This window comes from Paralichthys olivaceus, chromosome 22 (genome assembly GCF_024713975.1).
Source record: "Paralichthys olivaceus isolate ysfri-2021 chromosome 22, ASM2471397v2, whole genome shotgun sequence".
Lineage (NCBI taxonomy): Eukaryota > Metazoa > Chordata > Actinopteri > Pleuronectiformes > Paralichthyidae > Paralichthys > Paralichthys olivaceus.
Window position 1 is genome coordinate 14,056,746 of NC_091114.1, and position 20,356 is coordinate 14,077,101.

Consider the following 20,356-nt stretch of genomic DNA (forward strand, 5'->3'; position numbering starts at 1 on the left):
AGGGAGAGAGAGAGAGAGAGGGAGACAGAGAGGGTGAGACAGAGGGAGAGAGAGACAGAAAGAGAGAAATAGAGAGAGAGAGAGAGAGATTACACAACCAGGAGAGAGGGAGGGAAGGATGATGGAGGGATGAAGAAAGACTGATGTTGCTGTTGTCGACACATTTTAAAGACACGATGTGAGTTGCCATGTTTAACCTCAGAGGACGATGACACGACTGACACGGTCAAAATAATAATAATAATCAGTTTATTAAAAATGTGTGTCATATTTTTACAGTTACTGTATTTGACCTCTTTGGTTTTATTGGTGATCAATCAATCAAACTGTTTTTGAATCGCCCATATTCACAAATCACAATTTGTCTCAAAGGGCTTAACAAGGTAACATCCTCTGTTCTTAACCCTCAGTGTCAGTCATCACATTAAGTCATTCACTGGTTTATCTAACAGGGACTGTGAACATCTATATTAACTTAAAACAGTATTTAAATCATAAAAAGATTATTTATAACCACGAAGAAATAATCAAACAATCAGGTTCACAACATGAAACAACATTAAAGTCACACAAGCTGTGGAATATGACTGTAGGAACACAAATATATTATATAATGACAGAAAGAGACTTTTTGTAAAGAAGGATGAAGCTACGACCGAAAAATATTCAACAGCAGCTGATTTAAAGATGAAAATAAGACACAGAGAAATATGAAAGCAGAAGGACATTATTGATGACGTCATCAATAATATTATTGATCAACCATTTTGTGAAAAGAACGACACAAACAAACATTTGTGTTTTCTGTGTCGCACAGAGGAGCTGAGATTCAGAACCACGGACAGCTCCGCAGTGCTGCAGAGAGAGAGAGAGAGCGAGAGAGAGAGTGTGAGGGGGAGAGAGAGCGTGAGATAGAGAAAGGTTGAGAGAGAGACCTTAACACACTTAAAGGACACGCACACACACGCACACACACACACACACACACACACACACACACAGACCTTAAAAGAGAGAGACAAACAGAGATAGAGAGATAATGACATATCACTGCCCCACATTTCACATTCCTGCACATCGCTGTTCAGCTGCTGTGATGTTGTCACCATGGTAACTGGGAGAGGTTGAGCCCAGCGTTATGTAAAACGGAGTCAAGAATAGAAGCTGCAGGGTTTTCTTCCAAATTAACAAATTGTTATCACCAGTGAGACTAAGAGTGAGAAACAACAATTAACCATCAACAGCGACTCATCATCAACGACTCAAAGACACGAAACCACCACGGCCACACACAAAACAAGGGCTGCAACAAGTTATCAATTATAATCGCTAAGTTGTCAACTAACTTAGCAAAAGATTAGTCGGGTTTGTAATGACACACTGTGGCAACGTCTGCTGAGGTGGGGGCAGTAAACCAGACCATCCCATGCGCCTCCTCTCTTACAGTAAACGATTTAAACATGTCAAAGGCAAACAGCGCTAAAGACACAGAAGAGACAAGTCGTCAAAAGTGTGGGAACACTTCAGTTCAATGAATTCCTGTCGTCATGGCAACCACTGTACTGAGAATTTTATTTTTAATCACGTCTTAAATGAACTGAACATCTTTGAGTTTTTAACTTGTTGCTGTTCCATTAAAATGTTAATTAATGAAAATAATATCCGAACAAAACAATGATTTTAATCCACAGAGTGTAAAACAATAAGATAATAATATACTGCAGTGAAAAACATATGATGTACTTTTCTTTTGTTTTTTCAAGAGTTTTCAATCTTTACTTTCGTTACTGGTATTTGTTATCAACTTTTATGTACTTTAATTAATTTGTAATTAAACAAATATTGTGTATAATTGCAGTTTTTAAATATCCTTGTGTTGTTCTGCTGAAGCACTGTAGTTTCTCTTAACGATGAAAATATTAATAAACTACAAATGTGATTAATACGAGTTAATAGAAAAGGCTGCTGTTTACACACATGATCAACAACATGTCCACAAACACTGCTCGTTAATAAACAGTAAAGTTTCTATCATAAACTGTATTAAACTGTTCATTTTCATTTGCTTAAATGTTTTTATGGTCTTTAAGTAAATGTTTCAATCTCTTGTTTTTCTACAGTCGATCATGAAGAAAGTGAAACAACAGAAGAGCTGACGACGAGGTCTGAGCGTCCTGATACCATCAAGGTTATACACACAGTCATGGTAAGGACACGCACGCACACACACACACAATCATGGTAAGGACACGCAGTAATATCAACACCCTGTCACCTCCGACATATTCAAGGTTTCTCTCTCAGATTAAAACCTCGACTCTTCTCTCTCTCATTTCATTTTCTCTTTGTTTCTCATCATGTTCACTCGTCTTCTTTCCTCTCTCTCTCCCTGCATCTCTCTCCCTCCCTCCCCCTCTTCACTCGTCCTCCTTGTCTTCTTCCTTCTCGTTGTCTTGATCTTTATTTATCGTCGCTCTGGAACCCATCATCCCTCCTCTCCCCCTCTTTCTCATCCCTCCATACCATGCCTGCCGCGGCTCCCCCTGCTGGGCAGCCTCCCCTGGCTGGGAGGACGTCTCCCCCCTCACCTGCTCTTCACCCGGCTGGTTAACAGGTGAGAACCAGAGATAGACCAACTGACAGGTTTGTGAACTGATCCTGGGGAGTGGACAACAAGTTCTGCTGCTACAGAGTTCATTTGATAACAAGGACTAGTTAATGTTTGTAACAACTGGTTAAAGTTGAAAGAACTGGTTTATGTTTGAAAAAACTGGTTTAGAACTGGTTAAGATTTCTAAGAACTAATTGATGTTTTTAAGAACTGGTTAAAGTTCGAAAAAAAACTGGTTGATGTTTGGAAGCACTGGTTAGGAACTGGTTAAAGTTTCTGATTCCAGAAGTGAACAGACGAGAAGTTCTTAAAATAACTAGTTCATGTTCAGAAGAACTGGTTTATATGTTTGAAATGACTGGTTACATTTAGAGGAGTTAGATCATGTTTGAAAGAACAAGTAAACATTTTTAAGAACTTGTTAAAGTGTCGTTTACAGGGGCTAAAAAATTGTTTTTGGATAAATACATAAATTGTTAACGTCTGGCAGTTGTCAATAATGTTTGGTAGAACTGGTGAATGTTTGTCATGTTACCACATTGTTGATTCAGGTACGGCTCTCTGTTCGCGCTCTACCTCGGCCCTCACTACACTGTGGTGGTGAACGACCATCAACACGCCCGAGAGGTTCTCCTGCAGCGAGGGAGGGACTTTGCTGGACGACCGAGCATGGTGACACGTGACGACACATTAACGATCGATCGATTAGGCAATGAACAGAGAACTCGTCGATCTTATTGATCGGTTCATCATTTGATCACCCGTTTCCTGCGCAGGTGACGACTGACCTGTTGACCAGAGGAGGTAAAGACATCGCGTTCGCAGATTATTCTCCTCTCTGGAAGTTACACAGACGCCTCGTCCACAACTCCTTCACTCTGTTCGGAGAAGGAACCAGTCGTCTGCAGGACATCGGTACTTTCATCCATTGATTATTAATCCATCCATTCACCCATCATCACCTTTGAGTCTCTTGATATAGAAGTTATATTTTAAATTTCCACCTCATCCCACATGAACCAAAACTGTCCAGTCACAGTCCCCGATCAGGCTGTCGCCACAAACACTAAGACTGCAGATAGCAACAAACACACTTTTAGTCTTAACGGTAACAATACATGATACATGTGTGCACCAGAGCCCATAATAAAAATACTATTTACATCAGACCGTTGATAAGCTTCCAACTAATCAGGAGCCAGCCGCCATGAAAACACCAGAGAAGAAGACCCGACAATGTAATGTGATTAAAGAGCTCAGACACAGGAAAACAACAAACATTTAGAATTTTATAAGATTATCATTTAAAAAGAATTTCAGAATGAACAACGGCTGTTAAATAAAAGGATCTGAAAATGGCCAAATAAAGTAAAATAAATAAAACAACAGATAAAACTGCAGTTGATTCCGTTTTTAAACAATCTTTAACTTAATAACGAAAAAACAAACAAACAACCGAGGCACGAATATTCAAACGGGAGTGATGCATCTTCCCTATAAACCAGCTTTGACTCTCGGTGTTTAAGCTAGCTGTTGTTTACATGTGTTCACATGTAGTTTACATGTTGTTTACATGTAGTTCACGTGTAGTTCACGTGTAGTTCACGTGTTGTTTACCTGCTCCAGCAGCTGGGTGTTGTAGGATCCTTCACCGTGACGTGTGTTTGTGACATTAGTGACGATAAATCCGGTCGGACGAACACACGCGTCTCCCTCGGACAGGTGAGCCGCCATCTTGGTTGGAATTACCGGCCGGCTTCGGGGGGCGGGGCTTTCACGTTCGCGGGAGAATCGGTGGGCGTGTCAATGCTGAGCAGTCACGTGTTTGTCACATGAAACTAAAATATATATTAAAACACAAAACTTTATTAAACGTGTGTTTTGTTATTCAGACATTTCACGCTCTTTATTTAAGTTTTTATGATTAATGACATTGAATTAATCAATGACACTGAATTAAAAATTTTAAAAAATCCAAAATTTTATTTAAATAGAATCCAGGTAGATTTTTACATACTTGTATATTTTTAAATACAAAATGCAAAAACAATATTTAATCCAATTTAATCACATGGTCTAGTATGTTTATTAATACTCATTGGCGTTTCTCCCTCGTTTCTCAGTTCTGTCCTCGGTGGACAGTCTCTGTGTCGAGTTGTTGTCCAGTGGGGGTCATGGCTTCGATCCATCTCCCGCGGTGACCAGGGCCATCACCAATGTTGTGTGCACACTGGTGTTCAGCGCCATCTATTGCCACGGCGACGCAGAGCTGCAAGAGGTGATCCAATACAATGATGGCATCGTGCAGACGATCGCCAGGGGAGGACTGGTGGACATTTACCCCTGGATGAAGGTGCGGGAACCTGAACCTAGATCTGACCTATGACCTCTGAGGACAATGTTCAAAACATTTCAAAATGTCTTCATTCTCTAAAACTTCTTTTCCTGAAAGATCCTCATGTCCCATATTATGTCGTAACTTTACAAAAAGGTATTTTCTCCTCAAAAAATTCAGAAAATGTACTAATTTTAAAGAAATGTCCTCATTTTTTAAAATGTCCTCACTTTCCCCAAAAAAATCCTGACCACGAAAGGGGTCCTTACGTTTCCTGAGAGGTGGTTATTTGATAGGTTTGTCCTGTCCAAAGTGTCCTTACTCTTTTTAAACTCTCAGCATTCCTGACACACACACACACACACTGACACTGACACTGTCCCTCAGGTCTTTCCTAACTCGTCGCTCAGGAAACTGAAGGACTGTATCATCGTCAGAGACCGACTGCTTACTCGCAAACTTGAGGAGCACAAGGTGATGCACAAACACAGAACTTGTTCACATTTTATCTTTTTTTTTCACTTTGTAATTTGACTTTAAATCAAAGCATAAAAAAGTTGGAACCCATGAAACAAACTCATCGTGGAAACCTGCACCTCCTCTGTGACACATCCAGGCCTCAGTGAGTGACGGTGACCCCCGTGATCTTCTGGACGCCTTGCTGAAGGGTAAGATGGACAGGTCGCCGGGATCAGAGGAGGAGCTGATAACAGACGACCATGTCCTGATGACAGCGGCTGAGGCTTTTGGAGCCGGAGTGGAGACGACGTCCACGACCCTGCTGTGGATCCTGGCCTACCTGCTGCACCACCCAGAGGTAAAAACACCACGCAGACTGAGGCTGAGGGAGTTTAATATGGATCAAAACAGTTTCATTCATTGATAGATACAAATTGGAATAAAGCAATAATAATAAGATGCTGAGTCATAATAACAAGATAACATTAATTTCAAAGCACTTCTGTTGCCCTCCATCATTAACTTCATCATTGCGGACCCTTCAGGTCCAGGATCGAGTGCAGAAGGAGCTGGACGAACAAATCGGCAATGAGCGAGCAGTGAGCGTGTCGGACCGCGGCCGGCTGCCGTACCTTGACTGTGTCATCAACGAGGGCATGAGGATCCGACCGGTCAGCCCTGTCCTGATCCCACACACCGCCATGACCCACAGCAGGTACACCTGCACACCGGAGCAGAAACGATCAGTCGATCAAAAGTCGATTCGAGGAAAGTTCATTGAGTTTCATGACCAACTTATCGTTCGAGGGTTTTATGATTTTGTTGTTAAGGTGGTTTTATTTATGTTCTTTACAACAAGAACAAAATAGAACAGGCTCCTCGAAAGACACTGACAGGTGAAAATGTAAGGAATTGTTCTTCTTCTGCTTGAAAACCACTTCACTGACTCAAAGGCAGCACCTGGTGGTGGAAGCTGTGCAGTGCATTCACAAACAGGTCCAAGAAAATATTTGAACAAGAAACGTGTTTTTCCCATATCGAGATTTAATGAAAATAGAGATTTGATCGTTAAACAAGAATCTGCTACATCACGAATATTCTCCACAGCTGCATAGTGATACAGTGTTAGATCGTCAGCATAGTAAACAAATAGAAGCTTATGGACTGAATCAGCCCAAAAAACACAGCAGCCTAACAAACAGTACATTTAGAATATAAATGATCAAACTAAGCATTACAGTGTTTCCTTATTATACAAATAAATAAACATTAACAATCTTCTACGTATCAATTATTCTTCCACTTTTTTGTCAAATATGATAAAAAAAACTAAACACAAATCGATTAATTGAGAAATAATTTCCAAACTGTTTAATGTGTAAAATAATTGATTGGTGGATTTATATTACAAACACTCACCTCCCTCTCTGTGCTGTAGTATTGGAGGTCACTCTGTCGGTCCTGGGACTCGTGTTTTGGTCAACATGTGGTCGATTCACCACGACCCTCGACACTGGGACAAACCGGACCTCTTCAACCCAGGTTCAAAACACACAAACATTTCACTTTAGCAGCTTTTCAAAGAGCACCTGAACACACCATCTTTGTCTTTTCCCACCTTTCCAGATCGTTTCCTTGATGACCAGGGTCAGCGGGTGACACCCTCCTGCTTCCTGCCATTTGGGGCGGGGCCTCGGGTCTGTGTCGGCGAATCATTGGCCAGGCTGGAGCTTTTTCTCTTCTTGTCGTCTCTGCTCCAGCGAATGAGCTTCAGGCTGCCAGACGGTGCTCCTTCACCCAACCTGCAGGGGCGCCTTGGCGTGGTCCTGCAACCATTACCTTACAAGGTCATTGTCACTCCGAGGGCAGGGTGGGAGGGCGGAGCAAAGTAAGGAAAAAAAAGAATTGGGCAAGAGATAGAAATTTATCGCAGAAAATGTTGTTGTCTTGTTAAAATTTGAATAAGTGATTAAAATCTTCCTCAGACAATGAAGTGAAATAAATAAAAAATCCCTAAGTTGTCTCCTTCCCTTCAGATTGTGATAATTTAGTCTTTTTTTATGATTTTCCACCTGTAAGAGGATCTCTGCTTTCTATCACAAGTACAATTTTACTCTAAATAGCTCGTAAACATCTAGGATTGGCTTTGAAATAAATTGTCTCCCTAAAAAACATTACCGGAACATCAATTTTTGTGTTTCTATCAATATAAAATGATTGATCTTATGGTCATCGTGGTCGTTGTGGTGATAATATTGACTTTTCATGATCGGTGCTGTTGGATGAACGGAGACAGGTGGTAGATTTAACAGTTTTATTCAGTATATCTTCACACACTGTTAGAACAGGCTGGTTTAGTTAGGTCACACACGTACCTACACACATCCAAACATACACACTATTCATTAGATAATACTAATGTTTAGCATCGTTATCATCGTAATATTCAGGGATTTGAAAGGATCATCTCTTCTCTGCCTCCTTCGACTCCTCTGACAGAAACCTCATGCAACAAGGAAGGACAGAAGAGACGAGATAACAAAGAGAAAATCGTCTTTCAGACAGAGGGAGGGGCTTCTACGATAGAAGGAACATACTGAAGTTTTAGTAAATTAAATCATTTGTCAAACACTGAAAGTGGAGCTGCTTCCAATCTGCTCAAAGAACAAGTGAAAGTTGATCAAATGGGTTTTCTGAAACTCTGACTGGGTTCACATTTCAGGGTCAGCACAGGCTGCAAATAAAGATGGAAGACGGGAAGGTTCCTTAAAGTGAGGCCGAATCATCTGGATCGCCCCCTGGTGGCTGGCAGCTTACAGGTCATTAGCCGGCCTCCTCCATGTCAACAGATGTTACATCTGTCGGGATCTAACTGAGGCAAATCTGCTCTTGTCTTGGTCAAAGAAAGATTCAATCTTAAATCTTAAATCAGAGTTTTTTAAGTTTATACGCCCCAAAATGAGACAGTTTAAAATTAATTTAAGTACAAGAATACGCAACATTCAATGTTTGTCTTGTACATCCAGGAGTCAAGGTTCATTCTGTCTTCCAGTGTATTTACTCACGTGTGCGGGTTTATGTTCCTTACTTAACATAAAAAAATACAATTGGTATTTATCAGTTGTTTGTCCTGACTTCGTAGGTTTTGTAGGTTTCACTAATCACCAGTAGAGGTTACTAAATTCTCATTTGATACATTTGTTGCTTTTAAAGATTCTCCTTATGTCCATACAGGGAAATAAAATCTGACCTGTCAGCGTGAATCCAATCAGTGTGAAACTCTAGGAGAGGACTATTTTTTGAATGTTTTCATCCACCAACATTAATTGAAAAACTAGAAAAACTTGACAAAAAGAGATAAACACCTTGGTTTCCAAAGGCTAGCTGGGCTCTGACATCAGCCTCGATCATCTACGCTGTCATCAGCCACTTAGTTGAAGATTTTACCCATGAATTCAGGAGGCTGATGTGAGAAGCTGCTGATGCTTTGGGAACCGGAGCTACAGACAGATTTCAGACATCCCTCCAGTCACTCTGGTCGAAAGCCCACACCCACACAGAGCGAGAACAGCTCTATCTAATGCTAAGTAGTAACAGTTGTCAAGTAGAAATGGCACTCTGTAACCATGGAGATATATAACCTTATTAGTTCAGGTAAACAAAAAACACCATCAACCACAACATCAACCACAACATCGACGGCTCGGTGTCACCCTCGAGGAGCTTCCTCAGCCTCTATGAACTCTCCGTCCTCAGGCGCCAATGTTGCCTGGATTCAATCGATCAACGTTGTGTTTTTTGGCCCCTCAGTCTCAGTCGAATCAATTCATCGTCAGAAAATCTCCTTGAGCTCTCCAAAGTCCAAATCAGCTCAAAACCAGATTCCTGCGTCTGTGAATTTACCCACAGAGGTTTAGAAAAGGAAGAGTGGATCGTTTTCATACGTCCATGTTCGAATCCAATCTTGTGCACAAAACATCCAGCTGTCAATCAGTTTGAAATAACTGTCCGCTCCATGGCAGGACATTGATTTTGTCTTAATGAAGTCCAACATAGCTTTGTCCGTAGGTCAAGGGTGTCCGTATGGTCATAGCCATTGTCCTTTTGGGACAAGTCTGTGTTGTAATGCAGCATGGACACAGGGTTTAAGGATCATTCAACCAGACTCAAGGTCTTTCCATCAGAGAAAGCTGAATTAATGATATCGGTGAAACAATCGTCAGGTGACCACTGCACCACAGGGACCTGAGAACAAAACATCTTTTTCGGTATTGAACGGTATTGCCTCAAGATCTTTTCTTTCTTAAAGGAGACATATTCTGTTTTTGTTTTTTTTAAGTTCTTAGTGAATAAGTGAAATGTTAAAAAGCTCAAAGTCTGTGTTAAATGAAACCCCCCTCGTCAGAATCATACTTCCACATCATCGTGTTGTCGTGTGACATGCCAGACAAGCTGAGCGTGACGGGATGGGCCAGGTTGGTTTCAGACAAAGATTTTGAAATGATATTCAGTTTTGCATAATGCACGGCCAGAGTTTAGACTCAAAGCCGCAGAGCCCCTCCTGGGCTTTATCAGGAGGGGGGGGTCTTAAATAGACAGCAGCTGAAACCAAGTGTTTGAGACAGAGGCTGAAAAAAGGAACTGCAGCAATGGACAGTCTGAGGAAAGATATGTGTTTTCTGAACATTAGAGGATGTAAACATTTTCCAGTAAAAACTTTAAAATGATCAACCTGAAGATGAACAGAATATGTCTCATTTAAGCAACATTCAGACTAGATTAACAACACAAGGGAGGGAGAGGAATGCTCATTTTCATGTCGCCAATGGGATGTAAATTATTGTTATCGTGGCTGGAAATATTACTGAGGAGGTGGTGAAATATTACTAACATTCAGGTTCTGGGCAGAATTAAAATCACGGAAAAGAAAATTTTAAAATCCTGCTCCGTCCTCTGGAGGCATGAATCCAGTCTGAGTGAGACGTCATTTGAACGTTTTCACTCTGAATTTGATCAACCAATCATCTGCCGGTACAATGTGATGACATCACTGCACATTCTTCCTCTTGTCGGTTTCTCTCCAGTGTCTTTTCCAACACACGTCAACATCTGGTTTGAATCAACACAGTTTACGTGACAAGGTGCAAGAGACCTTCAGCTTTTGACTGAATCTGCTGCGGAACTCTTACTAAAAAATGTAAAACTATTACAAATGCGTGTTGGCAAACCTGAGTCTCTTGTGTTGGAAATGACTTGTCTCTTTTGAAGAACACACCAGCCTTCACTATCCCTTTTTACGGAAGAGTTTTAGAATCAGGCAAAAGAAACAAAAAGAGGTTTATGCAAAAACTACAACAGATGAATAGAAAACATGGTGGAAGGATGTGTGGCAGGGAAAGACTGAAATTTGGTGCAAATCCAGGATTTTTTTCCCACTTTCTTTTACATTGTGAGATTTTAACTTAACATTTTCAATAATTCGTGGATCTTGATGAAAATAATCAGGCATGGTGTGGCACTGACTATTTGGTGCAGCTTGATTGAATTCACCTGGACTCGTTTTTTCTGATACCTGACCCCTCTACTCTTCCGTATTTTTCTGCACTTGTTGGGTAAAAACTTCACATCTCCAAGATGCTAATTCTTTGAGATACTGATGCATTTTTCAGTTTGTGTGGAGGGAGTAGGATTTTCCTCGACTGAAGCGGACAACAGAGAAGTGCATCATATGTCACCTCAACTGGAGAAACAAGGTTTTCACCCAACAATGACGATGTGTTGCAGTCGTCCTGAATTTGTTATTTACACACAGACTCTTGCTGATGAAAAATATTGCTCTTCACTAATTCAGAAGGTGGTTGGAAATTCACCATCATGTACAATACAAATGTTACTAACACTCTGTCATTGACAAAATATACTCTACCTTTAAGTCTTTCTGTCACAAAATATCAATATTGACTGATAATATTCACTGATGGATCTGACTGCGTACGAAACATTAATATGTTACAACAAAAGGCCAAAAAATAAATTGTGTCGACTCCAGGAATGTCATTTTTAAAGACCCCGAAAGAGTTTGTGATTTCTGTAGGATGCAGTAAATTCAGTTTACTAGTCCGGATGTGAATGTTAAAAAAAGGAGAGGTGTCTACGAATTGAGAGAATGGATATTTCAGTTTAGATGAAGACTAAACATAGCTTTGTTGCATCTGACCTCAAATTCAGATAAAGAGACAAAGACGATGACACGCTCCCGTCTCTGTTCTGTTTGGTGCTTTGTTTCTGTCTAACAGCCGCCATTGTTTATTCCAATTTATAAAAAAAGCTTTTCTCTGCTGAAGAGCGGACGCACAGGAAACCGACTGACCCCCCCTCCGCCATGAAACTTTCCACATAGGATCTAGTTAAACCAGAAATGCATCAAATTTGACGAGCCTTCTCTCCCATTTCATAAACTACCAACCCAATCCCTCTTCCATGACAGACGTCTTCATCAAGTCGTCTCCCCAAACGCATGAATCAGTCTTCCCTCTGTCAGTCAGCGTGAATCATCCTCCCACATCCATCTCTTCTTTTCCAAAACAGCCAATTTGTCCCTTGTATGTGTTCAAACCGCCGTCATCACCCGAGACGAGCGAGGAGTGTTCTGCTAAACATTCAACTATTTAAAGTTGCTCTTTTCTTTGCGGTGACAGACGTAAGAAAGACAACGTCATTTCTGTCAGAGGTGTGACGTGTCCCAAGGCAACCATGTTCGCACCATATGGGACAGAAGGCAGACGTGAATGATTCGAATGTTTAGGACTTGTGAGTGTGAACGTCATTGGATCACTCAACTACTGGTGGAGTGACGGTTAAAAATCTTGTGCATGGTCAATATAGCAGTTTTTCATACAACATTTAATTATAACAGAATTAAATGTTGTATGCTAGGACATGTCCACATGTCTTTACTTTATTAGTCACGTCTGCATTACGTGCAAAGTTACTCAACTGGAACTGTTAGAAAGATCAGTCTGAGATTTATTTACGACTGTTGATGTGACCGCTGTTTGCAAACTGGTAACTGAAGATTGCAGCCCCTCCTATGGAGGAGAATTAGCTTTGTGAATAAGAGGCTCTGTTCATTGTTTATAAACCGCAAATGGCCAAAGGTCAATTTGAGTCTTTTACTTTTTTAATGATTTATTGACGGAAAAACCCGTAAATTATCTGAATATCTTTAATTTACTATCCTGGGCAGCAGGGCTCCATCTGATTGGCCAATTATATTGACATGCAGTTCAAGCCATATATTGTGCATATTGATATCGTGATGACGATACATTTTCGACATTTCATGCAGCCAAACTGTTATCGGACTGAGAACATCACTGGATCAACAGACACATCACAACCAGCTGTTTCAACCTCTAGGACACATTAAATGGTGATAATGAATAGACAACTCACCAGTGTTTCTCTGTTGGGTTTAAACTGGGGAGCAGGAGTCCTAATTTCTCTTGACATATTATAGCTGAGAGCAGTTCTCTAGTGCAGTGGTTGTAAAACGTTATCAACCTTGGATGCGATCCAAGTAAACGCCTCTCCTCCTTTTAAAACTCATATTAGACTGGAACCATGGCCAATCAAAATTTCAACTCACAGTTGAAAAAACGATATTGAGTTGAGATAATGCTCCTCATTGGAAATTTTTCTATGACACATCGTATACCTGTGCTGGTCTGACTAACAGCTGCTGCACAAGCAACATTTATTGATATGATATAACCCGTCAATTTCAGAACAATCTCCACAATCAGTTTAAATTTCTCTTCATGCCTTGTCTGGATGGCAAAAGGATTGATCCGTCACACCGTCTCCATGACAATGACGACTTCACCACTGTCCTCCGAAGTTGGCGTGGTGGAGGAGGTGGGGTTACACAGTGTCAGTTCCTCCCCTGTGGTTATCTGACCTCTGGCAGGGCAGTCCACACTATCATGGAGATCAGTGTTTCCACTTCCTTTTTTATCCCTCTCCCCTCCTCCTCCTCTACTGTCCTCCTTCCTTTCTTCCGTCTGCTCTTCCTCTTCCTCCTCCTCATCATCTTCCTTCTCTACCCGACACCTGCACACCTCGATTCCAGAGTCACCAGTCAGTCGTCGATGTCTATACTGGCTCTCATCAGCTCCCATGTCATCATCTTCATCATCATTGTCCACCTCCCCCTGCTCCTCTTCTCCATCCTCCCAGTTGGGCGGTCCTGGTTCAAAGACATCCACACAGGGGGAGAAGAGAGTCTGTTTCGGAGGGGACTGAGTGGCACGAGGTGAGGGGGAGAGTGACGAAGCATGGCCAGAGGAAGATCCACCTTTGTCAGCCTGGTGCAGAGCAGTGAGTGGGTCCAGAAGTAAAGCTGGGGCTGTGAGGGAGGTGGAGGCCACGGCTGGAGGGGAGGAGAGAATTGGAGGAGAGCGAAGAGATCGGGGTGAGGATGGGGAAATGGCTGGAGGGGGCGACTGAGAGGGAGAAAAATAAGATTCAGACTGTATGGTTATAGCTGGACAGGAGGAGGAAGGTGTTGGGACTGTGAGCAATTGAGACAGGACCAGACAAGGACCCGATTCAGTATCCGGATTGAGACAAGATACAAGATCAGCTACAGCTCCTGGGTGTTGGGGTAAGTCTGACATTGGACCCGGAGTTAGACCTGATCCCAGTAACAGCTCTGAGTTCTGGTAATGGGCTGAGGTGGGTAGATTGGGTGCTGCATCTGCGGCTAAGGTAAGGTTAGAGTCTGCAGGAGTTAGACCAGGGTTAAATGTGGAATGTGGAATGTGTGTAGTTTTAGTTTGTGAGTCTAGTCCTGGGGTAAGGTGTAAAGGTAATGGCTTCGGTGTTTGGGAAAGGTTTGGCAACAGTGGGTCTGAAATCGGGATAAGGTTTGAGGGTTCTACTTCTGGACTTTCGGTAAAGTTTATAGTGTCTCCGGCTTGGTTTGTAGGCACTGGGTCTGGAGCTTGGGTAAGGTTTGAAGGTGCTGGGATTGGCACAAGGCTAGGATTTGGGTCCAGGGTTGGGATACCAGCAGAGCCTGTAAGTAAGGCCAAAGTTCTTTCAACATCTGGAGACGGTATTAAAGTTGGGCTACTAGGAACGTTGGATGTATCAAAAGTCCTTGTTAAATTGAGGGTTTCTACAGTAAGTTCAGCTGTAAGCATTTTAGAAGTTCCATCTGTTGGAGTAGAAGGGCTCGACTTTAGTGTAATTTTCGGGGCAGGGGTAGATCTAGGGCCCTCAGCTGGGACCTCAATACTTATTACTTGGATGGAAGGGAGTGCTGAGTCAACAACACTTGGACAAGGGAGTATACTGGAGCTACAAGTGCTAACTACAGTTGTACATGGTCTTAGATCAAGCTGTTGCTTTATGGGAGATGTAGTTCCAACAGGAAGGGCCATCTCTGAACCAGGAGTGGATGGAGGCTGAGGGGAGGCCGCCCTGGTAACTACGGCCACAGTAACAGTCTGGTTGGGAACCGATGAGTCCTGAGGTTCCTGAGCTCTGGCAGCATCTGCATCATTGATGTCAACAGCCACTGAGGCCACCATCCTCTCAGAAGCAAATTGTATCTCATTTACCTCTAAGCAGGAGGCCGCAGCAGTGATGGTTTCCATGGTGACATCAAGCGTGAGGGGTGCAACCTCACTAGGAGTGGAGGCGTGGCTTGTGTCAGTCTCATATGTGACAGGTGCTGATAAGGAGGAGCTACATGGAGAGGAGGGGCAGCAGGAGTCGCAGGAACAACTGGAGCTGCAAGAATGAAGAAAGATACAAGCACATCATTCACCTACATTTATATAAAGATGACAGTCTCTGCTTTCTGTGCACAGTTTGTCATGTATCTCATCTACAACATACATTCTCATCGATTTGAGGTATTACAGTTCTAATACATGTTGTAGCAGAAATAAAATGGAAGCAGCAGTAGTTGCGACAATAATCTCAATGATATGACCACTATTCTCCCAGTAGTGTTAGAAGCATTGTTACCTGTTATCAGAGCTGAGAGAGGATGGACCATCACTGAGCGGTCGGTGCAACAGAGGGCCATGTTGCGTGAGCAGGTGGGGGTCTGCGGCACGAGGGGGCTGTGGGTAGCGTGGAGCGGTGAACACAGAGCTGTAGGGTGGAGGAGGGGTAGAGGGCTGAGCCGCCACCTCCTCATAAGACGGCAGCTTCAGAGACGCCAAGAAACCTAAAAACAAAAGGGGATTAAGGTTAAAGCAAAGTAGCAGCTGCTTATTTGGAATTTCTGGTATTTTTGCCTTCATTACAGAGGTGGAAATATACGTAGATGAGTATTGAGAAAGGTCCCAGAACAGATTTAAACTACAGATGTGGTGAGCAGCTTAACCGCCTCAAAAACAGGATGTGATGTCAAGGTTTTGATAAATAGATATTGATCAGAGCATTAATAAAGTAGAGACAGTCCAACAGTTAAGTTTTTAGACCATCAGTGTGATGAGTTACAAATTATGTTGGTGAAACAAACTGAAAAAAAAAAAATCAAAACACAGCATGTCCCTAATGGTTGACTGAGCAAATCTATTCAAAGTTAAACAAAGGGAAACTCTGAACTGGAGATTGTAAAGGATTAAAATAAATATTCCTTACATTCAGTGTAAAGAGCAAATTAGTTCTACTCGTGAAAATTGGCACAATTCCCTTTAAAAAGCGGCATGTCTCTTGACAGCTGTGCCTCAAACACGAAAGACAAAACAAGCAGCGGAGTCATTGTGTTGATGTTGAGAGTGGAGTTTTAATAGCGACAGACAGGTGGACGGGCGTTCTTACTCAGGTCCAGCATTGAGGAGGGGTAGGAGTTGGCTCCGTGATAGGCCAGCAGGCTGATCTCTCTCTGCCTCTGCTGCTGCTGGACTCTTAGTTTGGCTCGGCGGTGTCGGTAGGCACAGCAGCAGCTGAACAAGATGAGGATGGTCCACAGCAGCCAGAACCCTGAACACAATATTAGAGGAGTTAACACGCTGCTGCTGGAACTGCTACAACTCCAACTATCAGTCTGGTACTCTACATCCAGGGCAACAAAGTTTTCATAGCATTTCTTTCAGATTTAATCTTAAAGTCTTATCTCTTATTTAACCTTTTAGGGCCGTGATATACTTTATAGAGGTCGGGGGCAGTAGCAAGTCCTTGACAGGGTCAGAGGGTACGTCATCGGGGGGGCACACTATCAGCGACAGAAATGGCAAAGAGTTTTGAAGACCAGCTGTGAAGCCAGGATTGTTGATGTTTACGGCAAGCAAATCCAGAAGTGACGGCAAGATCGGTCTGAGTCTTAGTACCTAAGCAAGTAGTTGAACAATAATGTTAGGAACGTAAGGAGCTTGTGTAGTAGTGGTTAAACTTGAAGTAAAGAAAATGGAATAATTACTGCATACAATGCTAACAGGAAATATGAATACTACACGTACACAGTAGAACCAACTTACACCAGAGTTCGTAGTAGTAGGTGCAGCAGCCAGTCTCTCCGCAGCAGTGTCCCGTCTCACACAGGTATCCTCCGTTAGCGTTTGCCCCAGGACAGTACCGCGGTCTCCCCAGCAGGGGCAGGCTACCACCGGAGTGGTACTCCATTGCACCCCTGCTCTGCGTGGACTTAGTCCTGCGCCACCGCTACCTGCTCACCACTAGCGCTAACTAGCTGTTAGCTGCCAAGTACCTGATCCTGGTCAGAGTTGAACTACATTTTTAAGTCATTTGTTTTCAAGCTGAATTTTACTAATGGATGCTGACAGGTGTTTGGTGAGCTAGCTCTTAGCTGCTAACCTTGAATAGCTTCCCAATGAAGCTAAACTACATTTTCAGAGCAGGTGAATAGCAACTGTATCTCATCACCAGTAAGATTACAATAAGTCAGGAATAACGGACCAATGGGTGCCGCTCAATGTCTGTGACCATCAGAATGTTTTTGTACACTTCAAATAGCAAACAGAAGTATTAGCACCAAGTACTGCATCTAAATACTACGAGAACCGCAGCTGTGGCAGAGAACCAGCAGGTGGAGCAGGACGACGGCCGATATTAGTCTGAAAGGCAGAGATAAAGAAAAGAAGACAATAGTTTATTGATGAACAAAAGGAAAGAACACACACACACACACACACACACACACAGCTGACATGTCCACTACTACAGGCCTGTTTAATATTCATCACTGCACTGACTCAAAGCACAGACCAACACAAAGCTCTCTCTCTGTCCGACACACACAAACACTCACACACACACGTACTACCGACACATCCTCTGACCTTAAACGATAAGTTCATCTTTTTCTAATCTGTCATTAAATGTCAGAATATTTTTGAATTTTTATTTTAGAAAAAAAGCTACAAAAAAAACAACTCAAATATTTGGCAATTTTTCACATTTAAGCGACGGTTACACCACTAATAGATTTTTGATTAATTGCAGTTTAACAATTTGTATATCAACTAATGGATTAATCAACAATTAATTTCACAAGTTTACATCTTTTTCAGTTTTAAAACAACTTTATTTGTTCCCGGATTCAGCTCGTTTTAGACGATTATCGATAACATTGCACCTTTTTTAGAGCAGAAAATCATGTTGAGAGCAAAAGAAAAAATATATATGAAAATATTTTTTAAATGGTTTGAAAGATTTATTGAAAAACATTGAATCTTTTTGGTTTTAAGTTACTTCTACAAATAATTTTTTTTTTTTTTAAAAATCAATCAACTCAAGCTGCATCAAATAACACAATCATAAACATCAGTCCTTCACGCTTGATAAATTACTCTCTAAATAAAAAAATTCCCTGGATCTGTATCAAAATTGAATGAGTGGTTCTCTGACACATTCCACATCCTTGCACCAAGTTTTGTGGAAATCTGTTTCTCAACCCTGAAAGTGTTCAGAGACAAAACCTGACACTGCGTCCTCACTGTGGACATGACACACACACACACACACACACACACACACACACACTACACACACTACACACACACACACTACACACAAACACATTGACATACTGCTGCAGAGTTCACAATCACAGGACACGTTGGTCTTTAAAGAATTTCTTACAAGGCCAAGTTCTCCCTGCATGCTGCAGTGCTGCACACACACACACACACACGCACGCACGCAGACGCACGCGCAGACGCACGCCCACACAGGGGAAACTGATATGAAATTACTGCCTTTGCAGCGCGGTAAGCATGATGGCTTGTGGTCAGTGATTGCAACACACACACACACACGCACAAGCACACGCACGCACAGAGGCCACATCTGTTGTATGTGAGACAGTATAATGTCAATACACACACGATGTTTCAGACACAGCCAGTGTGATGCAGTATTCTGTGTGTGTATATATATGATGTGTGTGTGTGCATGTTTTGCATGTGTGTGTGTATATATAAATGAAAGGTGTGTTTGTTGACAGGCTGCAGATGAACCCTCAGCTGTCGTTAAATCCTCCCGTGGATAATAAACAGAAACAACCGTACCTCTCCATCCATCCTCCCGTCCTCCTCCGGTCTGTCTGCGGGCCTCGGAGCCTCTGTTGTCGGGTCGGTGGGTGTCTGAATGTCGGTGCTCGGTACCGCCGGGGCCTCCTCTCTCCGGTTCCCCGCCTCCTCGCTCTCCCTCCTCGGTGCGACCCTCCGCCAGCCCCGCCGCCATCCGCGCGTCAAGCCCCGTGGAGACACACCGCACACTTCCGTCCTGCCGTCTGGGTCGATTTCAAAATAAAAGCCCAAAGTTAACTGAAGGCGCCGTTTAAAATCCTCTTCAGGTCAAAGGCTTTAAATAAAGATGGACGACATGACAGCTCCCTACAAGTGAAGCCAAAACACCTCTATCGCCCCCTGGTGGCTGGCTGCAGTATAAATCCCCCCCCCCCCCCTCATTCACAAGTGGTCTCACCCAGCTTTCTCTATTACATGAAGAACACACAGCAGCTGATGACATGTTGATTAAAAGCAGGTTGAGCTCAGTTTCAACAGTTGAATTATTAAAAAGTTTTGATTTTATCTTCCATGTCTGGGATTCCGTCAACGACTTTTATTTTGTAAAGAAGCATCGGTTCTTGTTTAAACCGGAAGTTTCCCTTGTGTTGTTTTTGCAAACTCGACGGACCCGCCATTACACATCCTGCAGCACGCGCACACACACACACGCACGCGCACACATACACACAAGCACGCACAGGGGAGAAAACACCTCTCCTTTATTTCGTCATCCCTCCATCCTCCTATAATCGATAATCGATCAGTGATGAACTGATGAATCGAACAGATGATGGATTCTCATGGCGGACGCTCTGGCCTCTGATTGGCCCGAGGTGACGAGCTGTGGGCCAATCAGAGCGCGCGCTGCAGCTGGTAGCAACAAGAAGAGACTTGTTTATTTATTTATTTTTTTTCAGTCAGAGTTTAAAACTTTATCAACACGTGACCGGATTCATTCGTGTGTTTGCGAATCTGACGAAAATAATTCGTAATCCTTGACCTTTGACCCCCGTTACATCCGGAGCTCAATGAAGTTGGTTGGTTTTATTTTATTTTAAAAAGTTCCTCCTGTGTGTTTCCTGTGATGATGTAAACTGTGACATCATCCCTTCAGGGGTCACGTCTGGTCAAAGAGAGTCAAGAAATTATATTTTAAATTAAACAGCATTTTGTTTAATCTTTCCAAACAACTGTGAGTAAAATATTATTTTTATGCATTTCATATATATGTTCTTTTAGTTAAATTATTTAACGTCCTCACAGGGTGGAGGGGCCATCTTATTCCTCTTTTTAATGTGTTTTGTTTTAATAGTTTATTGTCTTTAACAGGATCAATAAAAAACAATAAATGGATTTCCAGTGAAGTTGATGGAGTCAAGGATTTTCTTTTCTTCACTA

The 20,356-nt window shown here is 42.3% G+C and overlaps 2 protein-coding genes across 2 annotated transcripts; one reads left to right on the forward strand and one right to left on the reverse strand.

Annotated features, from left to right (window-relative positions):
• The first annotated feature begins 2,229 nt into the window (after positions 1-2,229).
• On the forward strand, positions 2,230-7,440 carry cyp17a2 (cytochrome P450, family 17, subfamily A, polypeptide 2). The gene is made up of 9 exons (XM_020095446.2): positions 2,230-2,614; positions 3,163-3,283; positions 3,388-3,526; positions 4,735-4,964; positions 5,334-5,420; positions 5,563-5,763; positions 5,951-6,120; positions 6,844-6,947; positions 7,032-7,440. The coding sequence occupies exons 1-9, from the start codon at positions 2,358-2,360 to the stop codon at positions 7,295-7,297; spliced, it is 1,575 nt and encodes a 524-aa protein (XP_019951005.2). The 5' UTR covers positions 2,230-2,357; the 3' UTR covers positions 7,298-7,440.
• A 5,126-nt stretch (positions 7,441-12,566) lies between these two features.
• On the reverse strand, positions 12,567-19,139 carry LOC109634752 (uncharacterized). Its single transcript, XM_020095443.2, has 5 exons — positions 18,956-19,139; positions 16,904-17,500; positions 16,248-16,409; positions 15,444-15,648; positions 12,567-15,203 (listed from the first exon to the last, which is right to left on the reverse strand). The coding sequence occupies exons 2-5, from the start codon at positions 17,046-17,048 to the stop codon at positions 13,259-13,261; spliced, it is 2,457 nt and encodes an 818-aa protein (XP_019951002.2). The 5' UTR covers positions 17,049-17,500; positions 18,956-19,139; the 3' UTR covers positions 12,567-13,258.
• Positions 19,140-20,356: the final 1,217 nt, after the last annotated feature.

Bases quoted from the DNA above. Each gene is read 5' to 3' on its own strand.
- cyp17a2 (XM_020095446.2), top strand. From the start codon at position 2,358: ATGTTCACTCGTCTTCTTTCCTCTCTCTCTCCCTGCATCTCTCTCCCT. The intron at 4,965-5,333 runs GTGCGGGAACCT...ACTGTCCCTCAG, and splicing joins ACATTTACCCCTGGATGAAG to GTCTTTCCTAACTCGTCGCT. The intron at 5,421-5,562 runs GTGATGCACAAA...TGACACATCCAG, and splicing joins GCAAACTTGAGGAGCACAAG to GCCTCAGTGAGTGACGGTGA.
- LOC109634752 (XM_020095443.2), bottom strand. From the start codon at position 17,048: ATGGAGTACCACTCCGGTGGTAGCCTGCCCCTGCTGGGGAGACCGCGG. The intron at 15,649-16,247 runs GTAAGAACGCCC...TTTTGTTTTTAG, and splicing joins CTCCTCAATGCTGGACCTGA to GTTTCTTGGCGTCTCTGAAG. The intron at 15,204-15,443 runs GTAACAATGCTT...TCATTCTTGCAG, and splicing joins TCTCTCAGCTCTGATAACAG to CTCCAGTTGTTCCTGCGACT.